This window comes from Rana temporaria, chromosome 5 (assembly GCF_905171775.1).
Source record: "Rana temporaria chromosome 5, aRanTem1.1, whole genome shotgun sequence".
Lineage (NCBI taxonomy): Eukaryota > Metazoa > Chordata > Amphibia > Anura > Ranidae > Rana > Rana temporaria.
In genome coordinates this window covers 62,062-76,947 of record NC_053493.1, presented here as the reverse complement: position 1 = coordinate 76,947, position 14,886 = coordinate 62,062, and the positions used below count along the sequence as shown (strand labels likewise).

At 49.1% G+C, this 14,886-nt stretch overlaps 1 protein-coding gene across 1 annotated transcript in view; it reads left to right on the top strand.

Moving 5' to 3' along the window:
• The window catches only part of LOC120939725 (F-box/LRR-repeat protein 6-like), a 45,993-nt gene that overhangs the window by 25,994 nt on the left and 5,113 nt on the right, over nt 1-14,886 (top strand). Inside the window, exons 7-8 of the mRNA XM_040352054.1 lie at nt 2,995-3,108; nt 7,119-7,347. Of these exons, the coding sequence (XP_040207988.1) occupies nt 2,995-3,108; nt 7,119-7,347 (343 nt within the window). The remainder of the gene's footprint in view (nt 1-2,994; nt 3,109-7,118; nt 7,348-14,886) is intronic.

The following is a 14,886-nucleotide window of genomic DNA, read 5'->3' as shown; positions in this document are numbered from 1 at the left end:
TTCCCTCATCTCCTCTCCATTATATATCCCTCCCCAGGTCTATCCTCCTCCTTCCCTTATCTCCTCCCCATTATATATCCCTCCCCAGGTCTATCCTCCTCCTTCCCTTATCTCCTCTCAATTATATATCCCTCCCCAGGTCTATCCTCCTCCTTCCCTTCCCTTATCTCCTCTCCATTATATATCCCTCCCCAGGTCTATCCTCCTCCTTCCCTTATCTCCTCCCCATTATATATCCCTCCCCTCCATTATATATCCCTCCCCAGGTCTATCCTCCTCCTTCCCTTATCTCCTCCCCATTATATATCCCTCCCCAGGTCTATCCTCCTCCTTCCCTTATCTCCTCCCCATTATATATCCCTCCCCTCCATTATATATCCCTCCCCAGGTCTATCCTCCTCCTTCCCTTATCTCCTCCCCATTATATATCCCTCCCCAGGTCTATCCTTCTCCTTCCCTTATCTCCTCTCCATTATATATCCCTCCCCAGGTCTATCCTCCTCCTTCCCTTATCTCCTCTCCATTATATATCCCTCCCCAGGTCTATCCTCCTCCTTCCCTCATCTCCTCTCCATTATATATCCCTCCCCAGGTCTATCCCCCTCCTTCCCTTATCTCCTCTCCATTATATATCCCTCCCCAGGTCTATCCTCCTCCTTTCCTTCCCTTATCTCCTCTCCATTATATATCCCTCCCCAGGTCTATCCTCCTCCTTCCCTTATCTCCTCTCCATTATATATCCCTCCCCAGGTCTATCCTCCTCCTTCCCTCATCTCCTCTCCATTATATATCCCTCCCCAGGTCTATCCTCCTCCTTCCCTTATCTCCTCTCAATTATATATCCCTCCCCAGGTCTATCCTCCTCCTTCCCTTATCTCCTCTCCATTATATATCCCTCCCCAGGTCTATCCTCCTCCTTCCCTTATCTCCTCCCCATTATATATCCCTCCCCAGGTCTATCCTCCTCCTTCCCTCATCTCCTCCCCATTATATATCCCTCCCCAGGTCTATCCTTCTCCTTCCCTTATCTCCTCTCAATTATATATCCCTCCCCAGGTCTATCCTCCTCCTTCCCTCATCTCCTCTCCATTATATATCCCTCCCCAGGTCTATCCTCCTCCTTCCCTTATCTCCTCTCAATTATATATCCCTCCCCAGGTCTATCCTCCTCCTTCCCTTATCTCCTCTCCATTATATATCCCTCCCCAGGTCTATCCTCCTCCTTCCCTTATCTCCTCTCCATTATATATCCCTCCCCAGGTCTATCCTCCTCCTTCCCTTATCTCCTCTCCATTATATATCCCTCCCCAGGTCTATCCTCCTCCTTCCCTTATCTCCTCTCCATTATATATCCCTCCCAGGTCTATCCTCCTCCTTCCCTTATCTCCTCTCCATTATATATCCCTCCCCAGGTCTATCCTCCTCCTTCCCCTATCTCCTCTCCATTATATATCCCTCCCCAGGTCTATCCTCCTCCTTCTCTTATTTCCTCTCCATTATATATCATCTCCCAGGTCTATCCTCCTCCTTCCCTCATCTCCTCTCCATTATATATCCCTCCCCAGGTCTATCCTCCTCCTTCCCTTATCTCCTCTCCATTATATATCCCTCCCCAGGTCTATCCTCCTCCTTCCCTTATCTCCTCTCCATTATATATCCCTCCCCAGGTCTCCTACTCCTTCCCTTATCTCCTCTCATCTCCTCTCCATTATATATCCCTCCCCAGGTCTATCCTCCTCCTTCCCTTATCTCCTCCCCATTATATATCCCTCCCCAGGTCTATCCTCCTCCTTCCCTTATCTCCTCTCCATTATATATCCCTCCCCAGGTCTATCCTACTCCTTCCCTTATCTCCTCTCCATTATATATCCCTCCCCAGGTCTATCCTCCTCCTTCCCTTATCTCCTCTCAATTATATATCCCTCCCCAGGTCTATCCTCCTCCTTCCCTTATCTCCTCTCCATTATATATCCCTCCCCAGGTCTATCCTCCTCCTTCCCTTATCTCCTCCCCATTATATATCCCTCCCCAGGTCTATCCTCCTCCTTCCCTCATCTCCTCCCCATTATATATCCCTCCCCAGGTCTATCCTTCTCCTTCCCTTATCTCCTCTCAATTATATATCCCTCCCCAGGTCTATCCTCCTCCTTCCCTCATCTCCTCTCCATTATATATCCCTCCCCAGGTCTATCCTCCTCCTTCCCTTATCTCCTCTCAATTATATATCCCTCCCCAGGTCTATCCTCCTCCTTCCCTTATCTCCTCTCCATTATATATCCCTCCCCAGGTCTATCCTCCTCCTTCCCTTATCTCCTCTCCATTATATATCCCTCCCCAGGTCTATCCTCCTCCTTCCCTTATCTCCTCTCCATTATATATCCCTCCCCAGGTCTATCCTCCTCCTTCCCTTATCTCCTCTCCATTATATATCCCTCCCCAGGTCTATCCTCCTCCTTCCCCTATCTCCTCTCCATTATATATCCCTCCCCAGGTCTATCCTCCTCCTTCTCTTATTTCCTCTCCATTATATATTCATCTCCAGGTCTATCCTCCTCCTTCCCTCATCTCCTCTCCATTATATATCCCTCCCCAGGTCTATCCTCCTCCTTCCCTTATCTCCTCCCCATTATATATCCCTCCCCAGGTCTATCCTCCTCCTTCCCTTATCTCCTCTCCATTATATATCCCTCCCCAGGTCTATCCTACTCCTTCCCTTATCTCCTCTCCATTATATATCCCTCCCCAGGTCTATCCTCCTCCTTCCCTTATCTCCTCTCAATTATATATCCCTCCCCAGGTCTATCCTCCTCCTTCCCTTCCCTTATCTCCTCTCCATTATATATCCCTCCCCTCCATTATATATCCCTCCCCAGGTCTATCCTCCTCCTTCCCTTATCTCCTCCCCATTATATATCCCTCCCCAGGTCTATCCTCCTCCTTCCCTTACCCTTCCCCTCCTTCATGTCTCTAATAGTCTCCATATTGTGATTATAGCGTGGCTGGTGTCCAGAGCTGAGGCTTTTGGGGGTGAACGTTCCCATGACGGCAAAAGTCATGACCTTCCCGCTCTCCATTGAAGGGTTTCAGGCTTCCTGTCCCAAGCTGGAGGTGAGTGAGGATAATACAGGTCCTCTTTATATGGAGTCTTATCAGAGTTGTATCTTTTACATTTCTGTAAAATCACAGAAGAACCTCACAATGGTCCATTCCCTCCACCAGAAAGAACAGCATGAAGACGGGATATCATCTTTTCTATAAAGTTGTATAGCCACAGCTACAGCGCGGACCTGACTTGCCGGGTGGCCATCAGTAGACGTCTTCCCCTTCGGGGGCGTGCACTGTGATCACTGAGACTTGGGTGATCGCAGATCTGAGTAAGGGGCCGATCCCGACCCCTTACCACGTGATCAGCTGTCAGCCGATCACGGGATCTAAGCAAAAGCTCAGTAATCATTTTTTTTTTTGGGCTTTTTTTCTCCTCACGCTGAAAAAAAACAAAAAAACACCAGCTTATGTGCAAGGCACATCGGTCCCAAAGAGGCAATTCTGCCTCATCTGTGCCAATCAGTACCCCCTGCCATTACCCACGAATGCCACCTATCAATGCCGACCAGTAGTGCCTCATCAGTGTCACCTAGCAGTGCTGCCTAGTAGTGTAACCTATCAGTGCCCATCACTGCCATCGCTCAGTGCCCATCACTGTCAGCTATTAGTGCCACCTATCAAGGCCCTTCAGTGCCGCCTACCAGTTCCGCCTTATCGGGGGCCCACCAGTTCCGCCTTTATCGGGGGCCCACCAGTTCCGCCTTTATCGGGGGCCCACCAGTTCCGCCTTTATCGGGGGCCCACCAGTTCCGCCTTATCGGGGGCACACCAGTTCCGCCTTATCGGGAGCACACCAGTTCCGCCTTTATCGGGGGCCCACCAGTTCCGCCTTATCGGGGGCACACCAGTTCCGCCTTATCGGGGGCACACCAGTTCCGCCTTATCGGGGCCCACCAGTTCCGCCTTATCGGGGGCACACCAGTTCCGCCTTATCGGGGGCACACCAGTTCCGCCTTATCGGGAGCACACCAGTTCCGCCTTATCGGGGGCCCACCAGTTCCGCCTTATCGGGGGCACACCAGTTCCGCCTTATCGGGGGCACACCAGTTCCGCCTTATCGGGGCCCACCAGTTCCGCCTTATCGGGGGCACACCAGTTCCGCCTTATCGGGGGCACACCAGTTCCGCCTTATCGGGGGCCCACCAGTTCCGCCTTATCGGGGGCCCACCAGTTCCGCCTTATCGGGGGCACACCAGTTCCGCCTTATCGGGGGCACACCAGTTCCGCCTTATCGGGGCCCACCAGTGCCGCCTTGTCAGCGTACATCAATGAAGGAGAAAAATTACCTGTTTGCAAATTTTTATAACGAAATATCAAAAAAAATTTCGGTCCCAAAGAGGCAATTCTGCCTCATCTGTGCCAATCAGTACCCCCTGCCATTACCCACGAATGCCACCTATCAATGCCGACCAGTAGTGCCTCATCAGTGTCACCTAGCAGTGCTGCCTAGTAGTGTAACCTATCAGTGCCCATCACTGCCATCGCTCAGTGCCCATCACTGTCAGCTATTAGTGCCACCTATCAAGGCCCTTCAGTGCCGCCTACCAGTTCCGCCTTATCGGGGCCCACCAGTTCCGCCTTTATCGGGGGCCCACCAGTTCCGCCTTTATCGGGGGCCCACCAGTTCCGCCTTTATCGGGGGCCCACCAGTTCCGCCTTATCGGGGGCACACCAGTTCCGCCTTATCGGGAGCACACCAGTTCCGCCTTATCGGGGGCCCACCAGTTCCGCCTTTATCGGGGGCCCACCAGTTCCGCCTTTATCGGGGGCCCACCAGTTCCGCCTTATCGGGGGCACACCAGTTCCGCCTTATCGGGAGCACACCAGTTCTGCCTTATCGGGGGCCCACCAGTTCCGCCTTATCGGGGGCACACCAGTTCCGCCTTATCGGGAGCACACCAGTTCCGCCTTATCGGGGGCCCACCAGTTCCGCCTTATCGGGGGCACACCAGTTCCGCCTTATCGGGGGCACACCAGTTCCGCCTTATCGGGGCCCACCAGTTCCGCCTTATCGGGGGCACACCAGTTCCGCCTTATCGGGGGCACACCAGTTCCGCCTTATCGGGGGCACACCAGTTCCGCCTTATCGGGGGCACACCAGTTCCGCCTTATCGGGGCCCACCAGTGCCGCCTTGTCAGCGTACATCAATGAAGGAGAAAAATTACCTGTTTGCAAATTTTTATAACGAAATATCAAAAAAATTCTGTCTTTTTATTTTTTTCAACAAAAAATAAAAAACGCAGAGGTCATTTTTGAACAGTGTTGTATGACCGCACAATTGTCATTCAAAGTGTGTCAGCTCTGAAAGCTGAAAATTGGTCTGGGCAGGAGGGGGGTTTAAGTGCCCGGTAGGCAAGTGGATAGAAATGGATCTTGTATCTTTCCTGGGGAGTCATTCAGAATAGGGCTGCAACTAACGATTTTTTTCATAATCGATTAGTTGGCCGATTATTGTTTCGATTAATCGACTAATCGGATAATAGCCTTAAAAAAAAAAAAATTGCATTTTTTATTTTTTTGGGCCAATTTGTTGTCGGGCAGATTACAAAACACAAATTTCCACAAAAACAAATTCCATGCTTTTCTGCAGCTTCTCCATTGAAGTATATTGAACCAAAAAAAAACAAAATAGCACGGTTTGGCGTTAAAGTCCCCGCCCCTTTCCAAATACGCAGCGGCTGAAAATAAATCCTGGATGTGAACGTGTCCCATAGGAAACCATGTAAGTGAACTGGAGTGCTTTTCTGCAAAAAGCACCAAAAACACACAGAGGTGTGACCCCGGGCCTGAGATGTTTAATAACATAATGGGGGTTAAAAAAAACAAAAATAAGTACAAAAAGAGCAAATAATCGCTACTGTAAGGGATTCATTTTTTTACTGTGGGACAGTGACAGTGATATTTACAGGAGAGATTTTCTTTTTTGTACTATAAAGGGCTAATTTTTTTTTTTTTTTTTTAACCCTATTATGTTACTGGCCGATTAATCGATTATAAAAATTGTAATCGATTAATTTCATAATCGATTAGTTGTCGATTAATCGATTAGTTGTTTCGGCCCTAATTCAGAATGTCATAATTGCTGATACAGTCAATAAATAGGAAGCCCTTGTTTTCAGTGACCACACTTTGTACAATCCCAGATACGCCGTATACCCGAGCTCTGCTGAAGTACAGTTGTTGGGACAGAAATAATGACTTCTTACAGTAGATCTGATCTCACCGACCAACGTGGATTTCCATCCTGCAGATTCCAGGCGTTTGTAGCGTCTTAGCAGCCGGCTAAACTGAAGATTCCAAGAGTATAAAGCTACCACCAGACTAATGAAAGTGTGTTGCCATGGCCCTTTTATATTTTTTAGATGGCATTAATATATGGAATAATACATTTTATCTACCATCTAGAATTCAGAAGTTTGGCATCCTTTTATATAAAATGCTAATGAACTTGTATAATTGGTTCATGAAGGCTAGGTAAACAGGAAGTGATGTTGGCGGGAATTGGGGAGACAGGAAGTGAGATAACGCAGCCATGTGCTGAAAACAAGGCCCCGTCATCATTTGAATGAGGCGCGCTTACGCCGGCCCCATTTACGCTACGCCGCCGTAAGTTAGGAGGCAAGTGCTTTGTGAATACAGCACTTGCCTCTCAAACTTACGGCGGCGCAGCGTAAATACGCTGCGCCGCTGTAAGAAGGGGCGCAGCTACCTGAATCTAGCCCAATGTGTTTTTATTCACTTTGAATTCAAATTTACAAAAAGATACCGTTCCATAGGAGAGACTCCTCTGCTCTGGGGTCCCAAAGCTCTTAGTCATGTGACCAAATTCTTTCCGCTGACGCGAGGGATTGGCCACGTTTTCAGATGGACGCCATTACAGTGAGAGATCGACTCTATTCTATGCAGTGTGTTCAGATGTCTTGTGTTGGTGACAGGTCCTCTTTATAGTTGACGCTGTTGGGATGGTCATATCATGAGCTTACTTCTCAGGTTCCTCTGTTCTCCATTGCAGGTTCTGAGATTTATAAATGTCCCGTGGCAGGCCAAACCCGAACCGGAACTCCCCGCGGCTGCCTCCGGTTTTCCTGAGCTGAAGGAACTGTGGCTCTCCAAATATGTCTGCACTGTCACCGATGACGTCTGCCAAAAACTGCTGAAAGGTTCTAGGAAGCTGCGAGTTCTAGTCCTGCATGGATGTTGCAAGATCTCGCCGCAGGCCTTGTCGGCGCTCCCATGTACAGGTCAGTATCTGAGCAACTCCAGAACACACCCCCCGTATTCCTGGTGTGGGGGTCCGGCTAAGAATTGTAGAGGTGGCAGAGGGGATTTTGGGGGGGTGAGAAGTAGGCCTCAGCCTCCAGGACCCCTGAGGTCACACTGCTGGCACTCCCTGGTGTTGTAGGTCTGTCTGTAGCACCCCTATTTTGCTGCCTGTGGGTGCTCAGCATGTACAAGCTCAGGGTGGGTCCTTGAGGTTTGTTACAGAGGAACTTTTAGCTTTTTTTTTTTTAACCACTTCGCACCCGGGCCAATTCCGACACTTCGCTCCTACATGTAAAAATCTATTTTTTTTGCTAGAAAATTACATAGAACCCCCAAACACTATGGGCCAGATTCTCAAAAGAGATACGACGGCGTATCTCCAGATACGCTGTCGTATCTCTGCGTCCGGCCGGTCGTATCTATGCGCCTGATTCTTAGAATAAGTTACGCATAGATTTCTATTAGATCCGACCGGCGTAAGTCTCTTACGCCGTCGGATCGTAACTGAAAATTTACGCTGGCCGCTAGGGGCGTGTACGCTGATTTACGCGTCTCAAAATATGTAAATCAGCTAGATCCGCGAATTCACGAACGTACGCCCGGCCGACGCAGTACAGAAACGCCGTTTACGTTAGGCTTTTCCCGGCGTAAAGTTACCCCTGCTATATGAGGCGTATATGCGGCGTACCAATGTTAAGTATGGCCGTCGTTCCCGCGTCGAATTTTGAATATTTTACGTTGTTTGCGTAAGTCGTCCGTGAATGGGGCTGGACGTCATTTACGTTCACGTCGAAACCAATACGTCCTTGCGGTGTACTTTGGAGCAATGCACACTGGGATATTCCACGGACGGCGCATTCGCCGTTCGTGAAAAACGTCAATCACGTCGGGTCACAGAACATTTACATAAAACACGCCCCCCTGTCCCAAATTTGAATTAGGCGCGCTTACGCCAGCCACATTTACGCTACTCCGTTGCAACTTACGGAGCAAGTGCTTTGAGAATACAGCACTTGCCCGTCTAAGTTGCAGAGGCGTAACGTAAATCGGATACGTTACGCCCGCACAAAGATACGCGGCTGTACGAGAATCTGGCCCTATATATATATTTTTTTTAGCAGAGACCCTAGAGAATACAATGGCGGTTATTGCAACTTTTTATCTTGCACAGAATTTTCGCAGCAATTTTTTAGCAGCAATGTTTCATGCTTAAAAAAAAAAACAGTAAAGTTAGCCCAATTTTTTTGCATAATGTGAAAGATAAAGTAAAGTTATGCCGAGTAAATAGATACCTAACATGTCACGCTTCAAAATTGCACACGCTCGTGGAATGGCGCCAAACTTCGGTACTTAAAAATTACCATAGGAGACGCTTTAAAAATGTTTACAGGTTACATGTTTTGAGGTACAAGGGGAGTCTAGGGCTAGAATTATTGTTCTCGCTCTAACGATCGCGGCGATACCTCACATGTGTGGTTTAAACACCGTTTTCATATGTGGGCGGGACTTACGTATGCGTTCCCTTCTGCGTGCGAGCTACCGGAGACAGGGGCACTTTAAAAATATATATATTGTTAATTTTACTTACATTTTTTTTATTTTGACACTTTAAAAAAATTAATAAAAAAATTGATCTTTTTTATTCCTATTACAAGGAATGTAAACATCCCTTGTAATAGGCATGTAACATGACAGGTCCTCTTTACAGTGAGATATAAGGGGGGGTCAATATTATTTTTAGCCTTTTAAACTTATTGCCCATGGGAATATACTTTGCAGTGAGGTCTTTTTTGAAGAATTCCCATTTCTGTTCTGTGCCCATCGGTGCCAATAGTCCCTCCCAGTCCAAGTCCTGGAGAGCGGCCCTCATCCTTGGAAAATTTGCTCTCTTGAAATGAAGTGTTTTTATTTTTCCTGTATGTATTTCTTGCTTATAGTTTTTTTTTCTTTTTTTTTAAAGTGTATTTTGTGCGTGTACTGGAGAGAGGAGCCGGACTGCAGGAGTTGGGAGTAGGCAGGCCTCCCCCAGAGGCAATCTGCCACCTTTCTCCATGCCCCGGGTGGCAATGGCGGGTGTGTGAGGGGGTCCTCCCACACAGCCCGCACTACCTGCTCCGCTTTGAAGCCCAACGGGGCAGAGGGACTCCCTATAAGGGAGTGAGAGGATCTACCCCGCTCAACCAGCCCCGTTAGTCCTTCGCCTCTCTTTTTAGAGACCGCGTGGTCAAAGTGCGTGCATGTTACTCAATTTCGAGTGCGTGTAAGTGTGGTGTTTTTTTTTTGTGGGAGGGGCGTACTAAGCGCAGGCTTACCTCGCATAGCACACCCACCGGGAGCCGGGCTGAGACCACCAAACTCAATTCACATGTAGCCGAGACCGGGAACCGAACCCCTAGCTGCAGAGGTGAATGGCTTGTCAGCGCAGTGCCAATCGCGTTCAGCCACCGCAGCTCCCTTCTTGCTTATAGTTAACATCAAATGAAATCATGTTATGATCACTGCTACCCAGGTGTTCCTTTATCTGAACATTAGTAATAAGCTCTGCATGGTTTGAGATTACCGGGTCCAGCAGAGCATCATTCCTAGTTGGGGCCTCAATAAGCTGCACCATAAAATTGTCCTGCAATAGGTTTGTAAATTGTTGCCCTTTAGCTGTCCCAGAAGTGCCATTATTCCAGTCACTTTCTGGGTAGTTAAAATCCCCCATTATTATCACCGTCCCGGCCCTTGCAGCCCTTTCCATCTGAGCCGATTCTCCACCTCCTCATTAACATTGGGAGGTTTATAACAAACTCCAATGATTAACTTTGAACTACGCACGTCTGTATGCAGTTCCACCCATAATGCTTCAGCCTCATCACACTCTCCATCAACCAGGTTCTCTTTCACACTCACCCCGAGATCACTTCTCACATAGACAGACCCCGCCACCTTTCCTTTTTACCCTGTCTTTCCGAAAGAGAGCATAGCCAGGAATATTAATAGCCCAGTCATGTGAGGATTGAAGCCAAGTTTCAGCAATACCGATGACATCATAGCTCTCCTCATGCACCAGAGCTTCCAACTCACCTGTTTTACTTGGCAGACTTCTGGCACTGGTGAACAAACACTTTAATGCCTTACTATAGGCCACCTGCAGTGACTTGGTCACTTCTGGCCAACATTAGCTCCAGCTGTCCAGGCTTGTGCATACCTTGCCCCACATTGGGGTTGTATTAGTGCCACGTGGATGCATTATGACACAGAGGGGCTAGCCCTGCTGCAACAGGTGACCTTAACTCGTACTCTGCTAGTGGTTCTAGGGGTACTTACCCGGATATTCACATGAGGAACTGGTGCATAAAACCTGGGTCATCATCAGAGTCTTCCTCGGCTTTGTTGGGTGAGGCTGAGGCCTCCTACATATCCTCTTAGAACTTCTTAACTGTTTGTGTCCACAGCTTACACTTTTGCAGCAGAGACTGTAAGGCCTCATTCACACTTGGCGGATTCCGTCGATACGGAGTCCGCCTGCTCCCGTCGGCTCAGCGGGAGATCAGTCCGCAGATCTCCGCCGAGCCGACGGATGACAAGCTCCTCTCTGCTCACTGAGCGGGGAGGGGCTTGTCGGGCACCGCTGTGTCCTATGGAGCGATCTGATGAAAACGGAAAGCATGTCTGTTTTCATCAGATCTTACCCGATCCGCATTGACGGATGGGGACATGGCCCCCATATGTCTGTTTTCAGCGGATTGGGTCGGATGTCAGAGGACATGACTCCGCTGACATCCGACGCTCCATAGGAATGCATGGAGCGGCCGTTCAGGTTCGTGACAGACGGACCTGAACGGCCCGTAGTGTGAATGAGGCCTAAGTGAGCTTTAGTGCCATCCCCAGCAGAGTCGGTGTGACCCCCTCCCCCCCCCCCCCCCCTCAACCCATTAATCTGTCTGGGCCTATGGCCACCACCACCATCTCTAACTCATTTAGAGTCACAGCAGTCTATCTCATGAAGAGACTTTTTTTTTCTCCTTTCGTCTTCCAGGACATAGGGCTCCTCCTTCCGGGACAGGAAGCACATTTACCTGAAACGTTAAAGGCGGTCCTCCAGTCCTCTTCCTTCAGTTTTTTTGTGTTTCCTGCCAGACAGCAAGGGAGCATGTTAGGAACCTTGGAATCTCCATGTCTCAGAGCTGTTCTGAGCAAACCCCTGGCGTTACCTTCTCTGCCTGCAAGCACCCCTCCATCCAGTTAGGGAGCAGTAGGGCTGCTGGTCCCACCGCTGCCATAAGCTTGGGGAGAGTAGGGCCCCTGTAGGATGTGGTGGGCCTCGCTGCCATTACTCTGCTCTTGGCAGAAGAGGTATCCAGGCCCCAGACACTGGGGTGGTTACCTGGCCAGCTGGGCCGCCATCAGGAATTATGAGGGCCCCTTACACAGCTTCAGGCATGGGCTCCCTGGAGCAGAGAACCGGGGGGCTAGCGTCCTCTTCGAGGATTTTTACAAAGGTCCTTGCAGAAGGCTTGGCCCCCGGTGCGCAATGAAGGCCATTACTGTGATACCCTACTTAGACAATCTCCTGGTTGTTGCCCGGTCTTTTCATCAGCTGGAGAGGGACCTGCAGGAAGCGCAGGATTTCTTGCGGTCTCTCAGTTGGCTGATCAACAAGGACAAGTCCCAGCTTGTTCTGGTTTAGAAGGTGCGATATTTGGGCTACAGGATCTCCTACGGTGGCACAGCTTCTCCTACGGTGGCACAGCTTCTCCTACGGTGGCACAGCTTCTCCTACGGTGGCACAGCTTCAGATCAATTGGGAAGTCCGGATCAGAGAGGTTATGAAGGCGGTAGAACTTATGACATCTTCCTTCACGGCAGTCCCCTGGACAAGGTTTCACAAGCGCCCCCTGCAGACTCGCCTTTTACGTTGCTGGGATGGCGACCAGCAGACGTTGGACCAAATGATGCACCCAAGGGCCAGAGTCAAAGGGTTGCTGTGGTGGTGGTGAGCCCGTTACAATCTAGACAATGTTTTTTTGTGGTTCGAACCAACTAATAGAAAATGAGAGAAGCTAAAAAGTCCCAAATATTGCAATAAAATTCTTAGTCAAAACAGCATGTTATTAGACGACATTAAGGATCTTCCCAATGGCACCACAGGGACTTCAATCAGAAAGTGCCCAAAGAAAAACCTGCTTACCGGATGGCAAGCAAAAAAGGCACGTGGCCAAATAATCCAGTAGCACAGCACCGTCTATGACGTCTGTGACTGTTAAACCCAGCAACTGACCCAGAAAAAAAGACTGACCATAGCGTAATACAGTCTAATCAATTTAATGTGTAAAAAAGTATTGCGCTTACATTTGGTTTAAAAAGTTTACATCTAAAAACAAAGCCGACCGGCAAACAGAAGCCCATCCTCCTAGTACATGGCGTGGTGACGTCAGCACGTGCCCTACTCCAGACGCATTTCGTCATACGTGACGTCAATCCCCCCCATTGACGTCACGTATGACGATCTCTCTGCTCCCTCTCCTTTTCTCCCCTCTGTTCTCTTCTCTTTTTCTCTCCTCTCCGTTCTGTCCTCTCCGTTCTGTCCTCTTTCCCCCCCTCTTTCTCCTTGTTCTCTCGCCCCCCTCCTCTCTCTTCTGCTCTTCCTCTCTTCTTTCTATCCTCTATCTCCTCTCCTTCTCTCATCCTTCCCCCCATCCTCTCTTCTCTTTTTTTTTCTCTCCTCTCTCTGCTCCCTCTCATCGTCTCTCCTAATCTCACTTTCTCCCCCCTTCTTTTTCTCCTCCTCCTCCTCTTCTCACCTTTCTATCTTCTTTCACCTCTCCCTTTATTCTCTCTCAGCCCTTCTCCCACTCCTCTTCTCTCCCTTCTGTGATACATTTGCCTATATGTCTCAGTTTACTGCTCCCTGCTAGCCAGGTTATTGATGTGCTAATGTCCCCTCACTATTTCTAAAGGTTAATTGATCTATTGTGTTGTGTGAAGGAGAGCTGGGTTTAAGTGGCTTGGGTTAATTATTCTGATTGCTTCATTGTGGTAATCATCTCTCTATATGCGGGGTCGAGCGGTCTGGTTGATGTATTCAGTACAGCTAGTGCTCAGCGTCATTGATGTCATTGTCTAAAGAAAATGTGTTTCAGCATCGGCCCCGTCGTGTCTACCTATAATCTGTATGGAAGCCCCAGTGTGAGGGGGGCGGAGATTTGTCATTGTAACAGTTTTGGAAATGACATATAAGCTGTGTGTTATAACATTAAAGTCTGTGTTGTTCAAGCAGTAAGCTGGTCTCATGTGTGGCTTTCTGGGCGATTCCAGGGATATCCCTCCTCGTGGAATATTGGGGTGATTTTCGTTATGGGAAGAAGGGAACGTTGACGGGGATATCATACCGATACCGTCACAATTGGTTGGTAGCAGTGGGATTTTTCCCTTCTATTCCCCTTCACACCCGGATTCCAAGCAGACACTGGAAGAACTACTGGAAGTTCGTGGAAGGATTGCTAGCAACAAAACCAAGCGGGTCATCATAGCAGAATCAATGGAGCTAGACCAGGAGGACGGGATTGCAGCAACGCCAGCAGTACAAGAGATGGAGACACCAGTGATTCAGGAGGAGGAATCGCCAGCCAACAAGCTAATGAGAGAGAAGCTAGCGTGGTTCGGCCCGAACCCAACGCCAGATGTGGTACTGAAAGTGATGGACATGTTAGTAAACGCAGAGCTACAGAAGGCTAAAGAAATAAGAGACGCGGAGCTACAGGAGGCTAAACAAATAAGGGACGCAGAACTACAGAAGGATAAACAAATAAGAGACGCAGAGCTACAGTTAAAACTGGCAGCAGTCCAACAAGCAGCCGCACCAGTGAGTACAGCACAGCAGACGCAAGGAAGATTCCGTTTAGCGCTTTTAAAGCTTTTGATGAAAAGGACTGTGAGATTGATAACTTCCTGGCGGATTTTGAGCGACTATGTAACCTGCACCGAATAGCTAGAGGAGACTGGGTTTCAATATTGTCAGGCAAACTGTCAGGCAAAGCTTCTGATGCTTTCCGGACCGTGCCAGATCAGGATATCCATAGCTACGCCAGGGTTAAAGAAGTGCTCCTGGCTCGTTATGCAGTAACCCCAGAGTCCCACCGACAGAAGTTCAGGGACTCACGCAAAACCACGAAAGACTCTTATGCGGAATGGGCATGCCAATTGTCCCGGTCGGCCTCTAACTGGGCTAACAGCAGCCAGGCCACCACCGCAGAGGACATTTTGCAACTAATGCTCCTGGAGCAATTTTACAATCACATCCAGACGGACGTCAAGGATTGGGTGAGAGATCGCAGGCCCATGACTCTACCAGAGGCCGCGAAGTTGGCGGATGAATATGCAGATACTCGCAAGACGAACCAGGTCACACCACAGGAACAACCTCCACCACAAACGGTGCCCTCACACCCACCAACCGCTAGATACCAACCTCCTAACAGACCGGTGACATCTAGCCCTCGCTATCATCGCCAGGAGGGCAACGAACAACG